General features: G+C 36.1%; 1 protein-coding gene across 1 annotated transcript in view; it reads left to right on the top strand.

The window, feature by feature from the left end:
• Positions 1 to 19,316, top strand: part of LOC136130372 (solute carrier organic anion transporter family member 1B3-like) — a 58,142-nt gene extending 38,826 nt beyond the window's left edge. Inside the window, exons 9-15 of the mRNA XM_065886613.1 lie at positions 256 to 420; positions 1,771 to 1,966; positions 5,310 to 5,475; positions 7,660 to 7,844; positions 13,017 to 13,081; positions 17,596 to 17,713; positions 18,763 to 19,316. Of these exons, the coding sequence (XP_065742685.1) occupies positions 256 to 420; positions 1,771 to 1,966; positions 5,310 to 5,475; positions 7,660 to 7,844; positions 13,017 to 13,081; positions 17,596 to 17,713; positions 18,763 to 18,958 (1,091 nt within the window). The 3' untranslated portion in view covers positions 18,959 to 19,316. The remainder of the gene's footprint in view (positions 1 to 255; positions 421 to 1,770; positions 1,967 to 5,309; positions 5,476 to 7,659; positions 7,845 to 13,016; positions 13,082 to 17,595; positions 17,714 to 18,762) is intronic.
• The last annotated feature ends 1,052 nt before the right edge of the window (positions 19,317 to 20,368 follow it).

Raw genomic sequence — 20,368 nt, 5'->3', positions numbered from 1 at the left:
TGACTAAAACAGCATGTATGTTTGGTCCCATTTTGGAGTAAAATGAACTAATTAAATAAATATTAAGGCACATATGGAAAAAACTGAAAGAATTTTTTTAAAAAACTGTTAGTAGGATTGCAGGGTATTCTGACTTTCTGTGCTATATATTTATGGAATTTGAAATCTTATATAAATTATATTTACAAGATTAAGATATTAATATATATATGTAAGCTGCATTATAATATTTTCTTTCTTTTTATGTTTTTATAGGTTTTTTCCAGTCCTTGAAAAACATCCTTACCAATCCCCTGTATGTTATAACATTAGTTTTGACACTGCTACAAGCCAGCAGCCATATTGGAATTATTACTTATGTCTTCAAATATGTAGAACAGCAGTATGGCCAGTCAGCATCTGAGACTAGCATTTTGTTTGGTAAGACCTGTTTATGGTTGCTTGATAAATGCTATGCTACTGAGTCACTGAGCTCCAAGTGACATTTTGTTGTGAAGGCAATTTCACATTTTATTAAATATAATTTTCATTTATTTTTTTCAAATTTTATCAAATCGATGGGTCTTGTGATATCATCATTGTTCTGCATTTGAAGTTACAGCTCATGTTATTTTTGAGGAGATGAATTCCTGAAGGAAAAGTGACATGTGAATGGAACATGTAGATATGATATCTGCATAACTGGATCTTATAATCTAGTGCTGAGCTTCTGAGGCAAATCCTTTTGTAATGTAATTATTATACTTCTATCCTTCATGGACTTTGAATCAGGACCCAGATACTTACAAAAACTAGGACATTGATGTTTCCAGGAGAAAAATCAATTTAAACACATCGCTGGTATCTATATAATTCAATACAAATCTCATATTTTAGAGAGGTTTTTTGCTGCAGTATCTGTTTCCAATGACACAAGGAGACTTCTTTATGAAGGAAGGTTTTCTCATATTATTCTTTCTCTACCCCCTGTATAATATAAGATTCTTAAGAGCAGTAGAATACCCAGTACATGGCCCAGCACATTGTAGAAACCCAATATTTGATAAGTTAAGCTGAATTTACAAGTGATATATGAATAGGTCATAAGTAAACAAGAAAAATATAATTCTGTAGGATGTGCTTATTGAACTTAAGATAAAAGTTAAAACTGTAAATTTAACTCCTAATAAAGTTCTCAGCCTAAATTTTTTGTTAGAGGGATCTTCATCTTTAATCAATCTTGGAAGACAATGAAATGGAAAAGTTATAAGAGGAATCAACTATTTTTAACATCACATATAGACCTGTTTATCATCTTAGGGTATGTGTGTGTTTAGATGAATAAAGAAGAGATATTAATTTAAGTGTTCAATTCTAAACTACTGGGCAGATTTGTAGTACGTTTTTAAGGATGGGAACTCTTCATTTTAAGGAAATGCAAAGGATTTTAGATGGTAGGATAAAAATCTCAGTGTCAGGAAGATGATATTTTGTTGTTGTTTTCCGGGAGGGGACAAAAAGCACCTTATAAAAACCATATGTTCAGACATACAGATATTCTTAGTCACTGACTTTTGCTACTGAGGAAACTAAACCTTCAGCATTGGCAGGAAGAAATTATTTTTATCTCCCCCACATGGTGCACTGACCCTCTACCTCCATCCTGGACTGCCAGCCTTCTATTTAAGAAGTAATAAGATAGGATGATTTTGGTTGATATACAGTGTTTCATGTGTAAAGACATTCAGAATAACCATATTTATATAATTACATTTTTTCTCTTACTTCTAGGATTCATAACCATACCAACTTTTGCATCTGGAGTGTTTACAGGAGGATATATCATTAAAAAATTCAAATTTACCTTGGTTGGAATTGCGAAATTTTCCTTTTGTAGCCATATGTTGTCCTTCCTATTTCACCTATTAAATTTTGCGCTAATCTGTGAAAACAAATCAGTTGCTGGACTAACCTTGACTTATGATGGGTTTGTATAATATATATATCAATATACCAATAGCACAATATATAAACCATCTAATGTAAAAGAAAGTAAGGCAAACAAGGCAGATGGCAATTTTAGTAAGCTTTCAACTCAGAGAAATTTCAATTTACAAATTCTTAAAACGTTCATTTCTTAAGATCTCAAAAAGTTCTTTTTTTTTCCTTCCTTAAAGAAAAGCCATATAGTTTGTAATAGTAATAGTTATTATTTATGGGGTGCTTACAATGAGTGATGGGTGCTTTTATCCCCATTTTATAGATAAGGAAAGCAAGGCTTAGAAAGATACACAGATTACATATCTAACAATGTTAAGATTCTGACTCAGATTTGAATGTTTTGACTCCAAAACTCTTAATCCTAACCACTATGATCTTGGGTGAAACATGAGAGAAATGTAAATGACATTTTCCAAAAGTGACTGAACAATCTTTACCTGCAGTTAATTTTGATGTTTAACAATTATCTTTATAAGAAAACCAGTACACTGCACTCAATTCTCCTTTTTTGCAAGCTAATTCTGTTTCTCCTGGTATTGTCTTCATTAGCAGTAGAATTGATAAATACTCTATACATAATGGCATATTAGACCTAGAAAGCTTTTACTTTTCATTATTATCACGCATTATTATTACTTTTCATTATTATACCTAGTACTACAGTCTCTACCCCAAATCAAGGGCAAGATTCCTGTGCAGATTTTCTCATCATCTCCTGAATATAGCCAACAATTTAAGTTTAGGAATGTTCACGTTCAAGCAACAAGCAAAGATCCTTCGATCACAGTTTAGTAACCAGGCTCCTTAGCACTGCTTATTGTTGGCTTTGGGCTTTGAAACTCTGGGTCTTATGAGGTGTCAATTTGAACCTGTCGAATCTTCCCACATTTGCTTACCTAAACATCATCCTATTCTTGGAGGCTTGCAAACTTAATCTTGAATTATCTCCCTATTCCCTCCTAATCCTGTTTGTTGTTGAATATTCCTATTGACCACCACTCACTCTGGTATATCAAAATACAGAGTACCTAGAACATTGAACTTTAGAGGGAAGAGAATCCTGGAGATTATGCAGCCTGACCCTCTTATATCCTCTTCCTTTGTTAGTTGAGACCCGGAGAAACTGTGGCTTGTTTGAAGTCATACAGTGACTCCAGAACGATGCTACTTCACAGCACAAGCATACAGGCTTCAACCTAAAGCCAATTCCCTGAAACAAGCACAGTAACTGTGCTATCTATTCAAAAGAAGGCAGCTAGAGTTCTATGGGCTTTTTTCATTCAATAAAATTTCACTGAGTGCCTCCTTAAAGGTCAAAAAATTTATAGGATACCTCAGTGCCCTCATGGAACTCATAGTCTAATTGATGGCTATTAACAGAATCAATATATTTAGCATTTATGAAATGTTAGTCACTGGGGTAAGTTTTTAGAGTATGAATTACTGTAGAGTTTCTCAGAATGTGGTCTGAGAATCTACAGGGGTCCCTGAGACTTTTGCAGATGGTCAACAAATTCTAAACTATTTTTATATTAATACCAAGATAGTATTTTTCTTTTTCATTCTCATTTTCTAATGAGTCTATAGTGATATTTTTTTTCATTTTTATTTTATATTGGAGCATAGTTGAGTAACAATGTCATGTTAGTTTCAGGTGTACAGCAAAGTGATTTCGTTATACATGTATTTATTCTTTTTCCAATTCTTTTCCCATTTAGGTTATTACAGAGTATTGAACAGACTTCCCTGTGCTTGTACAGAGATATTTTCTAAGGCTACAAGATGATGATAATATCAGTCTGTTGGCTAAGGATATGTGTGCTTGCACATTCTCATGTACTAAATTTTTCTTATTATTAATCTCTAGTAATGTATATCAATAAGTAGAACCCACTTGAACAAAAAACACTTGGGGTCCTCAATACTTTTCAAGAATCGACAGGCTGCTGGGAACAGAAAGTTTGAGAACAGCTAAATTAACTTTTTTCCAAAAAAAATTCTATGAGGATTTATGACTTACAAATGGCAAATCTAATTTTAGAAAGAGTAGTCACATTGCTGTGAAGTGGCAGACCTAATGTGAACACAGGACTGTCTGATTGCAATGTCCGGACTGAGTCATTAATCATTATGATAAATCACTCCCTGTCCATCGTGTGTTCCCAAGCAGGATTAGGTATTAGACGCTTTCAGTAAAATCATTGATTACAGAATTTCTGAATCTACCTTCTTCTTCATGAAAATTACTTTCTCATTCAAAGATAATTTATCAAGATTTTTACCAAAAAACAAAAGAATAATTTTTAAAAATCTATAAGCAGAAAATTAATTATATGAATAATCCATTTAATAATTTTAGCCATATTGTAAGATTATATTTTATAAATACAACGATGTTTCGCAGTAAATCATTATAAACTTTGTTATGGTTTCATTAAAAAAATCATATGAAGTTTTTCTAGTCTTTCTCAACTGATTCTATTATTCTTTTTTTTTTTTTTTTTTTTTGCGGTACGCGGGCCTCTCACTGCTGTGGCCTCTCCCGTTGCGGAGCACAGGCTCCGGACGTGCAGGCTCAACGGCCATGGCTCACGGGCCCAACCGCTCCACGGCATGTGGGATCTTCCCAGACCGGGGCACGAACCCGTGTCCCCTGCATCGGCAGGCGGACTCTCAACCACTGCGCCACCAGGGAAGCCTGATTCTATTATTCTTGATTTTTAAAAATTGATCCTTAAGGATTCTGCTTTGACCACGTTGAATCCTTTCCTTGTGTAGTTAAAATATAGATTTAAAAATTCAAACTAGTTAATTAACATTCACAGATTCATGAGACTTTACAGTGAGCTGGGAAGAACCTTAGTCTAACGCCATTACCCTACTGAACAGAAACCAATTCTCAGAAAACTGAAGTGATTTTTGAGGAATTTTTTGACAGAATCACAAAGACCTCTTGTCTATGTCTTACCTATCCTCTTTGGTTTCTTTTTTATGTTTTACTTTTTCTACATCATAAATCATGTCTGGGTAAAGATAAAGGGTGAAAAAGTTACTAAGCACTAAAAATAAACTTTGCCATTTTGGACAAGCAAAATATCTCTATTTAATTTAAAGACAACCCTTTCCCTTATTTCTCATCTCCTTTTCGTCTCTCCTCCTTCTTTTCCTTTCCCTCCCCTTCTCTTTTTGTCCTCCTCCTTCCTTCCTCTCCCCTCCTCCTCCTGCTTCTTCTTCTCCTTCTCCTTCTCCTTCTCCTTCCTCTTCTCCTTCCTCTTCTCCTTTCTTCTTCTTTTCTCTCTTTCTGATATATGTCTATCATATATTTCCAGAAATAATCCAGTGGCATCTCATATAAATGTACCACTTTCTTATTGCAACTATGACTGCAATTGTGATCAAAGTCAATGGGAACCACTCTGTGGAGACAATGGAATAACTTACATATCACCTTGTTTGGCAGGATGCAAATCTTCAAGTGGCAGTAAAAAGTCTGTTGTGAGTATTATTTTTTACTTTCTTCTCCTTAATCAAAACTGCAGATTTGATTTAACTTACTTAAACTTTGATAATTACTTACCAAATGTTTCTACAACTAAGGTCACCAGTAAAAAGATAGAAAAAGATTCCCATTATTGCCTGTCATTGTGATGGCTGTGATGTGTAAACAAAGCCTCACGGAAAATCCTGCTTGAGACACAAACAGGTTTTTCTGTTGCTTGAATTCTCATGAGATTACTCCCACCTTTTCTTCTTGCGTTTATAAGACTATGACATTTTGAAATTTAAAAACATTTATGATTTCTAGGAAGCACCTCATTTGACTAAAGGATATGATTTCCATTAGGTTGGACGTACTTTACCCTTCAGATGCTAGGGGAAAATCCTGAGCCAACCCCTTGTCAATCTAGGTGCCTTTTCAGGACATCCATCTATATGCAATCTTGCATATAGATTCTGGAGAGTTTACCTTGAGGCTCAATACCCTTTTGACTTTCCAAGAAATTAATCAAGGCTTCATGCTCACTTGACTGTCCAATTTTTGGCTTCCAATTTTGATTTTTTTCAAGGTTGGCACTTTTCCTACACAGGATAACTTAATATTCTGCTTACCTATTGCTAACATCTCCCATAGAAGTGCCACTCTCTTCTTCACTCAAAATATCCCCTTCCATGCAAATTATGAGTTCTCCCCAATCCCCCAAGTACTTCCAATAGCTGGGCATCAGATATGGTGTTCTCGATTCTACTTCCAATCCACTGAATAACTCACAAAGTTGGGGATCCATTTCCTGGGCCCTTTTCCTATCACCAATATTAGCAATATTATCAGCTATGATCATTGCTCTCTACCGCATCCTCCTGTCTTTGATTTTCAAACTTTACCATCATTTTCTTGCCCATAGTCCTACTAACTGCATTAATGAAGGTCACTGAGAACTTTTTGAAGAACCTAGATTCTTTGAAGCTGAGTCATAAATTTGCACAAAAATGGCCCAAAGACTATACTTAAAAACCCATATCTCATATGCATGGCTATAGTGCCTTTCATTGAGAGTGCCCCGTTTAATCTATGGTCCCACCTTGTCCATGCGTGAAGGGCTGGAAGAGACATGATGTTAGAATCCTAAAGAGAGCTCTGTCTACTATGGAGACATCATCTTCTTAATACTTTACCATTTAGGGACCACTGCGGAGTTCTTTTACCAAATTCTTAGTAATAAGTCATCCCTTCTTAATCACTCAAAATAATGCCCTCTGTACTTAAGTTTTGTTTTATTGGCTGATAGGCTTGCTACATAAAGAATTTCTCCATACAATTCTTAGTAAAAAAAAAGTAAAGCTTGGTCATCAGATAAGTATGAATTCAAATTCTTCCCCAGTTCCTCCTTCAGTAATTGGTCTTTAGCATTAATGGGTTCAAATTTCCCTTAAACCTTAGTTTAGCCTAGACTCACAAAAGAATTTATTAAAGCCATCTAGCTACATAAACTGCCTGCCAAATTAAATTTCTAAAATCATTTGTTCCTAAATTTTATCCAGCTGTGTTCTAACCTTTAGGGTATTCTGTTGTGTTGAACCTCTCTGGTAATGGCATCATCTATCCTATAATCTGTCATTATGCAATCACATGTTGTATTTGCTGGCCAAAGTGGAATTCTAGCATCCGTGCCTGGTCCCTTTTGCCCTGGACTTTGCCCCATTCGAATGGGTGGTTCTCGACCCAGGTTTGACCCCTCCAAAACTACTATATTTTCTGGATTCCCTAGGCAATCCTACCCAGGGAGTGTCACTAACACTCTGTAGAGATTGTTAAAGAGAGTAAGTAGGTGTGCTATAGAAAATAAAAGTGAGTGGTAGAGAAATATTTAAACATTTTATATTGATGAGAAAATAATTTACAGAGTTTCAGACATTACTTTTTTTCTATTCTTTCCAAATTTTTAATTTAGGGATGTATGAAAAGTTAATAGTAAGTTACATTTTCTTGTCTATAAAGGAATCCAGGAAACTATTTTGCCTTTCAATTCTTAAACAACTGTATTGTTAGAATGTTTTCTTTAAAAACTGTAAATATTTTAGCTTAGATGAGTGAGATGTCTTTAAATATAATAGAATATATTTATAGCCCAGTCATATTTTGTAAATATATTCTGTCATATTTCAAAAACTATTTTTCAGATGTTTCATAACTGTAGTTGTGTGGAAGTAAATGGTTTCCAGAGCAGAAATAACTCAATGAAGTTGGGTGAATGCCCCAAAAATGATCAATGTACAAGAAAATTTTATGTTTATATAGTAGTGCAAATATTTATCTTTTTTTCTTCTGCATTGGGAAGCACCTCAAATATCATGCTGGTTTTTAAGTGAGTATTACTTTTTAAAAGCATTTTTACATAGACTATAAACACACCTAATAATATGCATATTTTTCCATAATATATTTGGAACCCCAATTCATATTTTGTTACATTTAAAGAGTGTATTTTCTTAGGATTACTGTGATATTTCACTGCCATAATTAATAATAATTTTGCCTTGACCTTTGCCACTACAAAATCTAGATTCCGTACTTTCTCCTCTTAATGAGAATTTTAAGACAGAGACTGATCGACAACTGCCTCAATGTGAAAGAATCCCCGTTGTGATTATAAAAGAACTTCTCATTTTGAGACGCCTTATACCCTGTTGGGCCTGTCAGAGTGAATCACCTATTGATTCCATTGAAAAAAAAAAAATTGGGGAACCAGATCACATAATATAAACAGTCTATGATATTCCAAAGTTCTTAATCCTAGTTAAAAGAATGGCTTTTGACCTAGTCTCTCAAATACCCTCGTAGAGAAAAGAAAAATACATGAGCAATATTCATTCTTTTCTTCACTGATTAGACAAATATTTAGACCACACTTGGTGAAGAATACTCCATGGTGAATAAAACAGATAAAGTACCTGTTCTCATACAGTTTAGAGTATAACAGGAAAGACTTATGTAAGGCAAGTAAGCTTAAAAATAAACACATAATTACAAACTGTCGTTAGTACTACTAAGAAAAAAGAGTGCTATTAAAGGGAATAAAAAGGAAAAACAAATTTAGGATTGAGGTGAGGAGCTGTGAGGAAGAGGACTCAGAAAATACTTCTCAAAAACAGTGACACAATCTAAAGGTCTAGAGGGTATGTTAAAGTTAGCAAGTGAAGAACTTTACAGGGAGAGGGGCTATATGCCAATGCTTCAAGGCAGGAAAGAACTGATGTGTTTGAGGAGTGAACAGAAGCCAGTTGGTTGGAACATACTGCGTGAGACAGATGGCACAAGGTAAGACTGCAGGGTTAGGAAGGGAGTAGGTAATACAAGGCCTGTTGGTGAAGTTAATCATTCAATCACCTAAAAGTGAAAGCATGTAAAGACTTGCATGTAGGTATTAAAATATATATGTGTAAATATGGTGATCTGGGTTAACTTCTAGTTATACTTTTAAGACATAAGTAGTTAGCAACAGGTTCACAGTCAGCCAACAGCATGACTTAGAAGGGAAAGAAAACAAATATATTAACGTTTTTTAAAATGAGTATAAAGCTATAAACTGAGACTACAGTTGTTTAAATTCCACAATGACCCTGAAATCTTGTCAAGTTATTTATACTAATTTATTCCACAGATAAAGCTCTACCTTACCATAAAATACTGTCTACTCAAAAGGAGAAGCTTTCCATATTTGCCAAATTACAGATTCATTAAATTACAGGAAGTTGTCTCAAAACTCCAAATTAGCTTGCATCTCAACAAGTCTTGGCTTCTTAATTTAAAATTTTTCATGAGGAGAACGAGAATTTTAGAGAAAACTGTTACAACATTGATGATAATTTTATCTTAATAAGAAAGTGATAAGATCAACATTACCATTTATCAAAAACATTTATTGATTTCTCACCAACCTTCAATTTTATTGAAAGAGAACTTTTGTGAGGCAGACTGTGGAATAAAAATATAAACTTCAGTCTATTAATGATTCCCCAATGCTTACATCATAAGGCTATTATTAAAACTAGACTAAGCAGGAGTGTTGATATTTACACATTCAGTATATATGTTAGGCACGGTTCTAGGGGCCACGGATGGAACTGTGAACAAAAGTGATAAGGGCTCTCCTTTCATTAGCTTTCATTGGGGTGAGGGATGGGAGAGTGGATGGGTGTAGGAGAAGAAGCAATAAACAAATAAGCATGTAAATACACAAAAAAAAGAAGTGTTAAGCATTAGGAAGAAAAAATCAGAGTAAAAATATAGAAAAGGTAATAAAATTTTAATGCTTGGAAATACAGATGACAGGAATGAGGAAGGAATTCTTGTACTATTCTTGCAACTTTTCTGCAAGAATAATTAATTTGAAAAACTTTTTTCAAAATAATTTCAAAAGCATTTTTTTACAACACTGTTTTAAAGAAATGTTAGTTTCAGACTGTTCCCTCCCAAGAGTTTGAAAGCTCAACCAACTCTGTGAATCTTTAAAAATTGGACAGGAGTTATAGAAGACGACTCATCATAAGAGCCCCTTTCCTCTTAGTAAAAGCCACCCTCTCTGCAAGAATAGTTAAGTTGTGAAGAAATCCACATATTACAGAACAATTGAGGCTAAAGCTATGATCTGGATGTGCATGATAAACAACCTACTTCACCTCTACAAAGTATGGTTAGTCTACCAAGTGCATTTCTGGGGCTTTTACTCAATCACCTGTCTGAGCCATTGAAAGAGATGGATCACCAAACTAGACCACAACATTCCATGAGCATCTGAACCTCCAGCCTCACTAGGTCAACGGCCTGCATCTCCAGTAAAATGCAATTAGCTAATCACCATGCATCCAAAAAAATTAAACATTAAGAAGCCTAACAGCCAAGTCTATAGTACATTACTCAGGCCCTTGGCAGAGCGCTCCATCACTAAATTCTGGTGAGGAAGGAGGCGCACTTCATCTTCACTAACTAGGGTTTTAATTACCCTCTGTCTCTGCAAATTGCAATGGCAGGGTCTGCTTTAGGATCCCCATTCCACTGTCACCACAGCCTGACTTGATGTTCCCCCAGTGTGGGAAAGGGGAGACCATAGATGAGAATAACCTGACGAGGAAAAAAGAAAGGAAAAAAGAAAAGCAAAGAAAGAAGAGGGGGTGGAGAAGCAGTACTAATTCAGATACCTTCCATTGAAAGTCATTTGATGCGACCTGAATAAAGATTGAGGGTACAAATCATGCAGATATGAACAGGTGAAGAGCAATCCAGGAAAGGTAGCAGTGGAGGTAAAAATCCTGAGGTGGAACATACTTGACATGTACAAGACCAGGAGGACTGTACGAAGAAGAAAGAGGTAAGAAGTACAATGAGAGAGCAGGCGTGGTGCAGATAACAGACCCTATGGATCACAGTAAAGACTCTGGAGTTTACTCTCATTGCATTAAGAAGCCAGCAGAGAGATCTGAGCAGTAGAATTATACAACTGTCTTATCCAATGAGAAGATCACTCTGGCTGTTGGGTGGAAAATATGTCTTTGGGAGGCAAGAACAGAATCAGGGGAAACAGAAGTCTACGATAGGAGGTGCTTTTTGTGGAGAATCCATCCTGAGAAACGTTGATCAAAATACAGAGCTGATCACTGTCAGATTGAGGTAGGACTCATGCTGCAGTGACCAATACTTTACATGATAGAAATGTGTGTGTGGGTGGAGAGTGTGCATGTAAGTATGAGCATGAGGGTCTGTAAGTGTGCATCCATGTGAATGTAGGAGTGTGTGCGATTGTCACTGTATATGTGTGTATGTGTGTTGGGTGTCATTATATCACATAAGTCTATCATTTCCACTGAGTTGTCTAAGATTTCAAGTTCCCTTTCAGGAAGATATTATCACTATCCCCAAGTCCACTCAATTCTCCTACACACTAGCCCTCTCCCTGGGTAAAAATACAAGTTGATAACGAACATCTCAATTTTGCCTTTATTGCATCCAGCTTGTAAGCCAAAATACACCCTTTAAAAAATCAACTGCAATGCAAAGTGACACTTCAGGCACTTGTCACAGAGAATTTAACCAGGAACAAACTGCATTCTCTCTCTTCCCAAAAGTTCTTTTAAGAAATCTGATATTTGAGAGAGACAGCTAACTGGACTAGTTAACTGTCATGGCTGATTCCCTCATGACAATTTCCTCAGGGAAGAACTCACCTCTTTGAATAACATGACCTCATCTACTTACTGGCATGGCTTCACTGCCCTCAAGGATAGTGTTTTGTGTCCTCAGCTCGGCTAGTGGAAGTGTCCCTGCCTTTTGCAAAAGCAGAGGAAAAACCCTTTCCATTCATTTTCTTTCTTAATACATAACTCTGCTGTGTTTTATTTTTATTATGCTGTGTTTAATTTTTTATCCTGTTTACTTTTATAAGCTTTCTTGAATACTTTTGAGAATCTCACTCAAGGGTAGCTCTCCTACAGGCTTAAAGGGGAATTTTGTGTAAAGAAAATTGAGGTTTAGAGGGCTAGCTTATTACATTGTATCCTCACAACACACAAGATAAGACTACTTAGCAGATAAGGAAACTGAGGCTAAGAGAGGTTGAATGACTTATCTAAGGCATTTAGTTACTATAAACATGATTTATCTCTTTATATCAATAACAAAGACTAGCATAGAGTCTCCTAGGAGGCACATGGCAAATGTTTGTTGAATGACTAAATTTACTTATCTCTGAACACATACAGTCATTCAAGAAAAAAATAAACCTTTGTATCAGTTAATTCAATATTTCAGTAAAAACAGAACTTCTGAGCCTCAGTCACCCTGCCCATCTTGCCACTACAGTCAGATAATTTATTTTGCTTGATATGTATTAGGTTATTACAGAGTTGGTTGTATCATCAGCTCATTGAACATAGAAATATGGAATTGTGGAAATAACTTTCTAAATGCAAAAGTGAGTTAAATTTTGAGAGGATACAAGTGTATTTTCTACCTTTAAAATGACATTTAAATACACTAGACAGTAGAATACAGGTATCTTTTTTGACCTTCCTGGTTATATTATGTAGTTTATGAATCATATTAGTCAACTTTTCTGTTAACAGCAATGATAGAAATGAAGTAGTAAAAAGAGTTCTGCTCAGACCAAGACCTACATAAAAGTATTTGCTCTCTCATATGGCAGGTGTCAATGGAATAGATCACACGAAATCCCTGTCTTCATAGATATCATAAAGTCTATTCCAACCACTATCTCAGGATTTCCTAAGGATCAAATGTGGAAATGTTTGTAAAACTGTCTTGAAATTGTACCACATTGAATAAGTAAAGAAATAAGAACTGTTAATATCATTCAGAGGTTTGCCTTCTAAAACAACTGAAAATATAACTTTAAATAATATCTGCTCTTCACTTGAGGATTTTCATTAGATCATGAAGAACAACACTGAGAAATGCTTTAATATTTAGCTCAATCTGGTATTTTAGAGATGCTTAATGCTGCTTTGCCTTTATCTTATTTCAGAAATGTTGAACCTGAACTGAAATCACTTGCCATGGGTTTCCATTCACTAACTATTCGAACACTAGGTATGATAAATATGTAGATGGTAAATTCCAGGTATAAATTTTCATGTCAAAGATCAAAGACTGAATGTAACTGATTTCCAATTATCAGAAAGTTTCTTTAAAAAGGTATAAATAAAATATCATTTTAATGTTTGTGGTAAATGAAAAATAATGAGATAAAGGAGAACTAAATGACCTAAAAGAGAATTTCATTGTCAGTTCTATTTAGAATCAATCTGTAAGAACAAGGCATCATCATAGTTGTATTATATCCTTTCTAAAACAAAGATCAGTGGTCTCCAAGAATTTAAGACTTAGGAATATTTCTTCCCATATGCAGAGTGCAGGACCTTCCTTCTATGCTGAGGGGGGTAATGCCCAAAACAGCTCAGGAGACCTGGGAGATTGTGCAAAACAACAGATGAGGACTTTCACAGTCCCTCAGACTAGTTCTCTAAGGCTGGGGCAGATAACCTTTAATAGAAATTTAAAATGCAGAAGGGAATGGATGTTACTGAACTCAGGTCTGGCTGTTCCCTGTTCAAAAGCCAATATTTGAGAGGCAAGTGTTGGTAGAAAGGAAAGTTGCTTTAATCAGAAAAGCCAGCAATCTAGGGAGAAGGCAGACTCATCCCAAAACCATCTCTGAAGATTCTGCTCAGCCATGATAGTTTTTAAAGGGAAAAAGGGGAAATAGTCTCAGTTAATTATTAAGGCAGGAGGTCAGATTCCTCATTTTTTCACTTCATGCAGACCTGCTGACTACTCCTGATCTTTCTTTGGATGCTATCTTGCCCGTGTGGTCTGCTTGCAAGTTTGCTAAGAGGGCACTAGGGATAGAGAGTCAATCATTTTTTAATTACTTAATTCTTCATTCCTACTCCTTTTAATCTAGGAAAAGAATCCACAGGTTAGGCAAGGCATGGTGTGCATTAAGTAGAGCATAAGTCAGGAGTTAGATTAAATGTTACCTAGTGATCTGTTTTTTATAATTAAGGTTTAAGGGGAACAGAAATAGACAAACAGAAAAGGAGCAAAAGAGCTGCTGGTCAGACATCATTCCATTCCATGGGATTAGGGATGAAAGTCCATCTTCTATAATTTCATGCCGACATAGGGCACTGTAGTCTTAAACTGGAAGATGTCGACATGGATCTGTAGTATCTTTTTGCTGATAATTTTAGAGGCCCACCTACATATACAGGCAGAGTAAACTACAATTATTTTGATGCCCACAAAATATAGATTATCATGAGCAATAATGTTAATCCCATTATCTGAAGCCAGTTCTTGGAATTGTGCTAGCCGTAGATGGAGCAGCTTATGGCATGGCTATAGGCTGGTCATTAGGCGGTTAGCTTTTTCTCTTTGGTGGCAGTTATGGTATCTGCAACACAACTCAGGGATGTACATCAGACACTGGAAAGATTCTGTGACTCTGCTATCCTAATCATTAACTGCTTGAGCTTGCTCTTTTGTGACTCAGGAAGGCCTGGGAGACTTCATCTTTTCTACAAACAAGAGGCAGGGGACATGGAGGGACCTTTGTACTTGCAGGGGCCCACAGGGTTCTGCTTGGTTTCATGGGAGCTAAAATTCTAGAACTGAGCATCTTAGAATGGGGAGTGCTCTGAATGAAAGAAAGCTAGGAAGTTGTGTTTTGTTGTTGCTGTCAAATAGTAATGCTATAGAATCTAGAGGCTAAAGGCCTATTTCTAAATATTCAGATGAGGTGATTAGTACAAGATTTAGAAAATTATCCTTTTCCCTTTGTTGCCATTTGCCATTTATACCATACAGTTTCCTGTTGGTAGCTTAACAACTTCTAACCTAACCCCTGTGCTACTGCTTTTTAAGACCTGTTAACATTATATGCTTATTCCTGGGAAGTAGGAAAAGGACATGACTGCTCTAGGAACTGGGGTAGGCAACTGATCATGGCCGGGAGGCAACCACCGATGGCTGAAAGAAAAGGAAATGGGAGGGTGTCAATCCTTGGGACTCTTGCAAGCAAAAGAAAGAAGCATAACTATGGCCAAGTTACAATGGAGCAGGTGTCCAACAAGTATATTTGGGAGAAAATCACAGATCCTCAAAGGTAAAAGGAGAAAATATAAAAGGTATGGGAGAGAAGAAGATGGAGGTACTGTAGGATGATAAGGGCTGTGAGTGAGCTACAAAGTGCTAAGAGTTCTAAAGAGGATAGTTATTTCCAGCTGGCAGGAATAGTGCAAACTTTATGGAAGAGGATCATATAGTTGGAATCATACCGTAAGTAGTTTTTCAGACTGCCTTCTTTCAGTTAGCTATGTGCATTAAAGTTTCTACCTTGTCTTTTGTAGCTCTCTGTCCAATCCTGGCAGTTCCTCTAGATCCAATGGAGATGCCTCACGCCTAGAATCTAAGCTATAGAAGTTAGCAGATAGAAAGAGAATTTGGGGAGCTAGTATTCCTTCTGATATGCTGAAATGAGATTGAGAATAGAAGAAGTTCCTCTAGAGACATAAAATAGAAAAAAAGGAATTTTGCTATTCTGATTTTGAGCATCCTATTTTGATACGTCCAGTATATGGCCCAATGGAATCTAACTCTTCTAGGGGAGAAATACATACTGAGGACCAAATGTCCAGTCACAAACAACTGTCTGAACACAATGTAAATTGTGGAAGGTATATTAAACTGAAACAGGTATTTGGAAAACAAGTTATCTGAAGTTTTCAATTTTCAATAATATAAGACCACGTTTGTTACCTGAAACATTTAATCCATTAAGTTTGATCAAACTAGTGCTATTTTTATATAAGAAAAATAAATTGTTGGCACACAGTTTTCATTTTTCAAAGGAATGGCTTAGATTTGTAGAAACCTGTGAATTCCTAATCCAGTAACAGTTTTCCTCAGATATATTCGTCTCAGACACCAGTTCCTTGACATTCTAAGAGTTCTCACTCTCAGAAAATTGAGACTGATTAAAAGTAAATGAAATTGGCAAAACTGTAAACTATGAATCACTACCATTTTTATGTAACAATATAAAATTTGAAAATTAGCATATCTATAAAATCTGGTCAAGTTACTAATGCTTAGAATTAGGAGTCAATGTCAGAGTTTATTAAAATAGCAGTAAAAGCAGATGGGCACTTCTGCTATAAGACAACATGTGTGTTCCTGAAAATCCTCAAATTCTGCAAAATCATACACTACAAATAAAAACTGGGTTAGGTACAGGCCACTGAAGAAACCTAGGTATCGTTATGATCAGAACATCAACAGAAGCAAAATTCAGCACCACAGGCCCTTGGACAGCCCAGGCTGCTTCAGGAGGTATTAAAAATGAATACAATCGGGCTTCCCTGGTGGCGCAGTGGTTGAGAGTCCGCCTGCTGACGCAGGGGACACGGGTTCGTGCCCCGGTCCAGGAAGATCCCACATGCCACGGAGCAGCTGGGCCTGTGAGCCATGGCCACTGAGCCTGCGCGTCTGGAGCCTGTGCTCCGCAATGGGAGAGGCCACAACAGTGAGAGGCCCGCGTACCGCAAAAAAAAGAACACAATCAATGGAGAAAAAATGCTTCATGACTCCAAGAAGGTGGGAGTGGAGCCCTGAGGCCAAAAAAAAAAAAGCACAGCCTACCAGGAGCCTAGCACTCAGTGAAGCTGGGCCTGTGCTTTTCTGGGTAGGAAGTCCTAGTGTTGACATTCACCGTTTTTTTTTTTTTTTAAGATTTTTTTTTTTAGATGTTGGGGGTAGGAGTTTATTAATTAATTAATTAATTATTGCTGTGTTGGGTCTTCGTTTCTGTGTGAGGGCTTTCTCTAGTTGTGGCAAGAGGGGGCCACTCTTCATCGCGGTGTACGGGCCTCTCACTATCGCGGCCTCTCTTGTTGTGGAGCACAGGCTCCAGACGCGCAGGCTCAGTAGTTGCGGCTCACGGGCCTAGTTGCTCCGTGGCATATTGGATCCTCCCAGACCAGGGCTCGAACCCGTGTCCCCTGCATTAGCAGGCAGATTCTCAACCACTGTGCCACTAGGGAAGCCCCCACCTTTTAATTTACTTAAAAATAGAGTTGAAAAATCTCTTGCCTTTGCAGCAATTGAGCTGAGAGATTTTCCCTTTCCCTGTGAAGTTATAACTCTACTCCTGCTATTCTAGCTGTCCTTGCCTAAGAAAAATTACATATGAACCAATATAACTTCTATGTTTTACTGACAACATTCTCCTTTTTACCAACCAGGCTTAATTGGCATTATAAGAAGAACAATGTACAGGCATATAATCTTCCTTCTTCCCTATATGTGTTGGCATGGTGAGGGTAGATAAAAGATGTCTATGCTATTGTATGTGATTTGAGCTTTGGAGATTCCTCATAATCTTGATTCTTGAGTAGAGTTAGGCCAAATCAATGGACAAGTGCTCCAAAATTTTTTTTTCAAAATTTTTAATTTCTACATAATCCAAATATATCAGAGTGGAATATCACTTTTTCCTTTGAAATATGTTCCTTGGGTTGACATCTTCTCATCTTATGTTGCAGGAGGAATTCCAGCTCCTATATATTTTGGGGCTCTGATTGATAGAGCTTGTATGAAGTGGTCTGTCAACAACTATGGGAAGCAAGGGTCTTGTCGGATATACAATTCCACATTATATGGGTAAGTTGTCATAAATATATTTCATTAATTGATTTTTTCCTTTGACTATGTTAATTACTAAAGAATGAGATATTTTCAGTGCAATAATAATATTAGGAATTATAGCTACCATTTAATAAACTTTGTAAACAACTAAAAGTTATAGAATTAATTCCATTCAGTTAAACCTAATAATTGTTCAAAGTATCTTTTGCATAAAGCTTCTCAACATTTAGTTAATAACGTTATGAGGCGACTGCTTCCCAACCTACCAGGTCAGTGGTCATCAATCTTTCCTGCTCATAATAATCACCTGAGGAGCTTTAAAAAATATTAATTTATTTTTTTCCTTTTTTGGCTGTGCCATGCAGCTTGCAGGATCTTAGTTCCCCAACCAGGGATTGAACCCGCACCCTTAGCAGTAAAAACATGGAGTCCTAACCACTGGACCACCAGGGAATTCCCCAAAAATGCTAACTTCTATTTTGAAATACTTACTTCAATTTTGATTTAATTGGTCAGGGGGTGTGCCCTGGGGAATGGGAGTTTTAAAATCTCCTTATGTGATTCTTATGTTCAATCAAAGCTGAGAACCCTTGGACTAGACCATGTGTATGTACTAGGTAATTTTATGTGGCTTTGTGAAAAATTTTCAGTAGACCACAGGGCAGGGCTTCGTAGACAGCAAGCCTATAAGGTAAACATTGGCTCCTGGTTCAATATAAATGGATTCAATCTGATTATCTCACAGTCGGTTGATTTCCTTTATAATCTGTTCTCATTACACATGAACTAATCTGTCTCTGAGAAAGTTAAACATTCCAAATATACCTTATTTTACGGATAGCACTTGGGCAGATCGTGAACCATCCTTAGTTTCTGTGGGTTAATAGTCCTTTAAAAATAATCACAAACTTCTTATACTCCAATCAAAAGAATCACTGAAATTGTTACTTCAATGTTTTTATGTAAGATTTCAAACATCATTTTTTAAAGGCCTTCTGCATACTGAAGAGCAACACTGTAAAGTGTTTTCCAAGTAAAAACTGGCTTTTTTTCTCTTTTCACAGAAATACTTTCTTTGGCTTGACTACAGGCTTAAAACTCCCAGCTCTTGTTTTATATGTTGTATTAATTTCTGTTATGAAGAAAAAATATCAAGGAAAAGATATCAAGACATCAGAAAATGAAAGAAAATCCGTGAACGAAGCGAATTTAGAACCGTTAAGTAGTGATGCCGCAGTGGACCGTGAAACACATATTTAAGGGGAGAAAAAAATTCTTCTGCTGCTGTGTTTTCAACTAACATTGTATTAATTGAGTAGGATGTTATTTTTGAGCAGTTCCTGGTCCCTTCACTGACAATTTTCACATTCTATACTAATGATGGAACAATGAATCACCTATGAATTTATGACAATGAAACAAACTATAAATGGGAAAAAATGGGAGTACTCATTGTTAAGGTGTGGCTATGCATTTGTGGTTAAGATTATAATATATGATCCATACAAATTTAAAGTGAAATGTATGGTTAATATGTAATAGAAGAAAATGTATTTGCTCTGGTAATTGTAACGCAATAAAACCGGTGACTAGAAGATAGGTAGAGGTGAAAAAGGAAGAGAGAAATTAATAGTCTAAATAAGAAGAAAAGCTTAATACCTTTCTTTTTAAAACAAGAACCAAAACCAGTTTGGACTATGTTACTCAAGCCTAAAGTCTAGTATAATGGAGGGCTTATGCTATCGTGACATCTGTCATTCATGTGTTAAGTCATGTATTTCCCAGACCTTATTAATTTCTAATTTGACTATCAGCACTTGATACATCTTCTTCCAACCTCTCATTAAAATACTGCTGAAGAAATAGAACTAATAGAAAATTTCCAAGCTGCAACTGTCAGACAACATATTACAGAATGTGTTAAGTTTCTTTCAAGCCCATGGATATGGATTAAGAAACGCTGACATTAACCTGAGAAAGCAAAGCCCATTTAAAAGATGTGTCTTCATTTTGTTTGTCTGCTCTCTGGCAGAAATGGAGTCTGCACCAAATCATTTACCAACTCTCAATTGCATGGCTTTTTGTGTGTTTCTGTTTGGTGCACAGAGATCTTTCACACCCTCACAAGTAGGATAAGAAGTAGAGTGAATGAGAACAAATATTTGAATACTGCATTTGCTAGTGATGGCAGCTTTATTATAGTGAATGCTAGAAGTTGTAGTTTTTATTCTGAATGGCAAAAAAAAAAAAAAAAAATGCAGGTCATCAGATTCAACTGTGAAACACTTTTTTAAAAGAAACCACAATCATACACCCACATGAGATTCTGATTCAAAACATCTGTGATACAGCCAGGACATCTCCTTTAAAAAAAAATTCACATAGAGCCCTTGAAAAAGAGACACAAAATAACAAGCCACATGACAGGAGAAGATGTTCCTGAGTATACCAAAGTCACACAACATGAATGCTTGCTACAATCTCAGAATTACACTGGAAGTCATATATATTAACCTATTCTCAAACAGTAAACCTGAGAAAAGATTCATTAATCACAAAAGCAGAAATTTGGAAAAATCACCCACAGCTGGTTGATGGGTCTCATGGGATCTTGTATCATTAAAAAAAGATAGAAAATTACAGAGCTGTGTTTTAAAACATTGCAGAGAA

Source organism: Phocoena phocoena, chromosome 11 (assembly GCF_963924675.1).
Source record: "Phocoena phocoena chromosome 11, mPhoPho1.1, whole genome shotgun sequence".
Lineage (NCBI taxonomy): Eukaryota > Metazoa > Chordata > Mammalia > Artiodactyla > Phocoenidae > Phocoena > Phocoena phocoena.
This window is presented reverse-complemented; position numbering and strand designations above follow the sequence as displayed.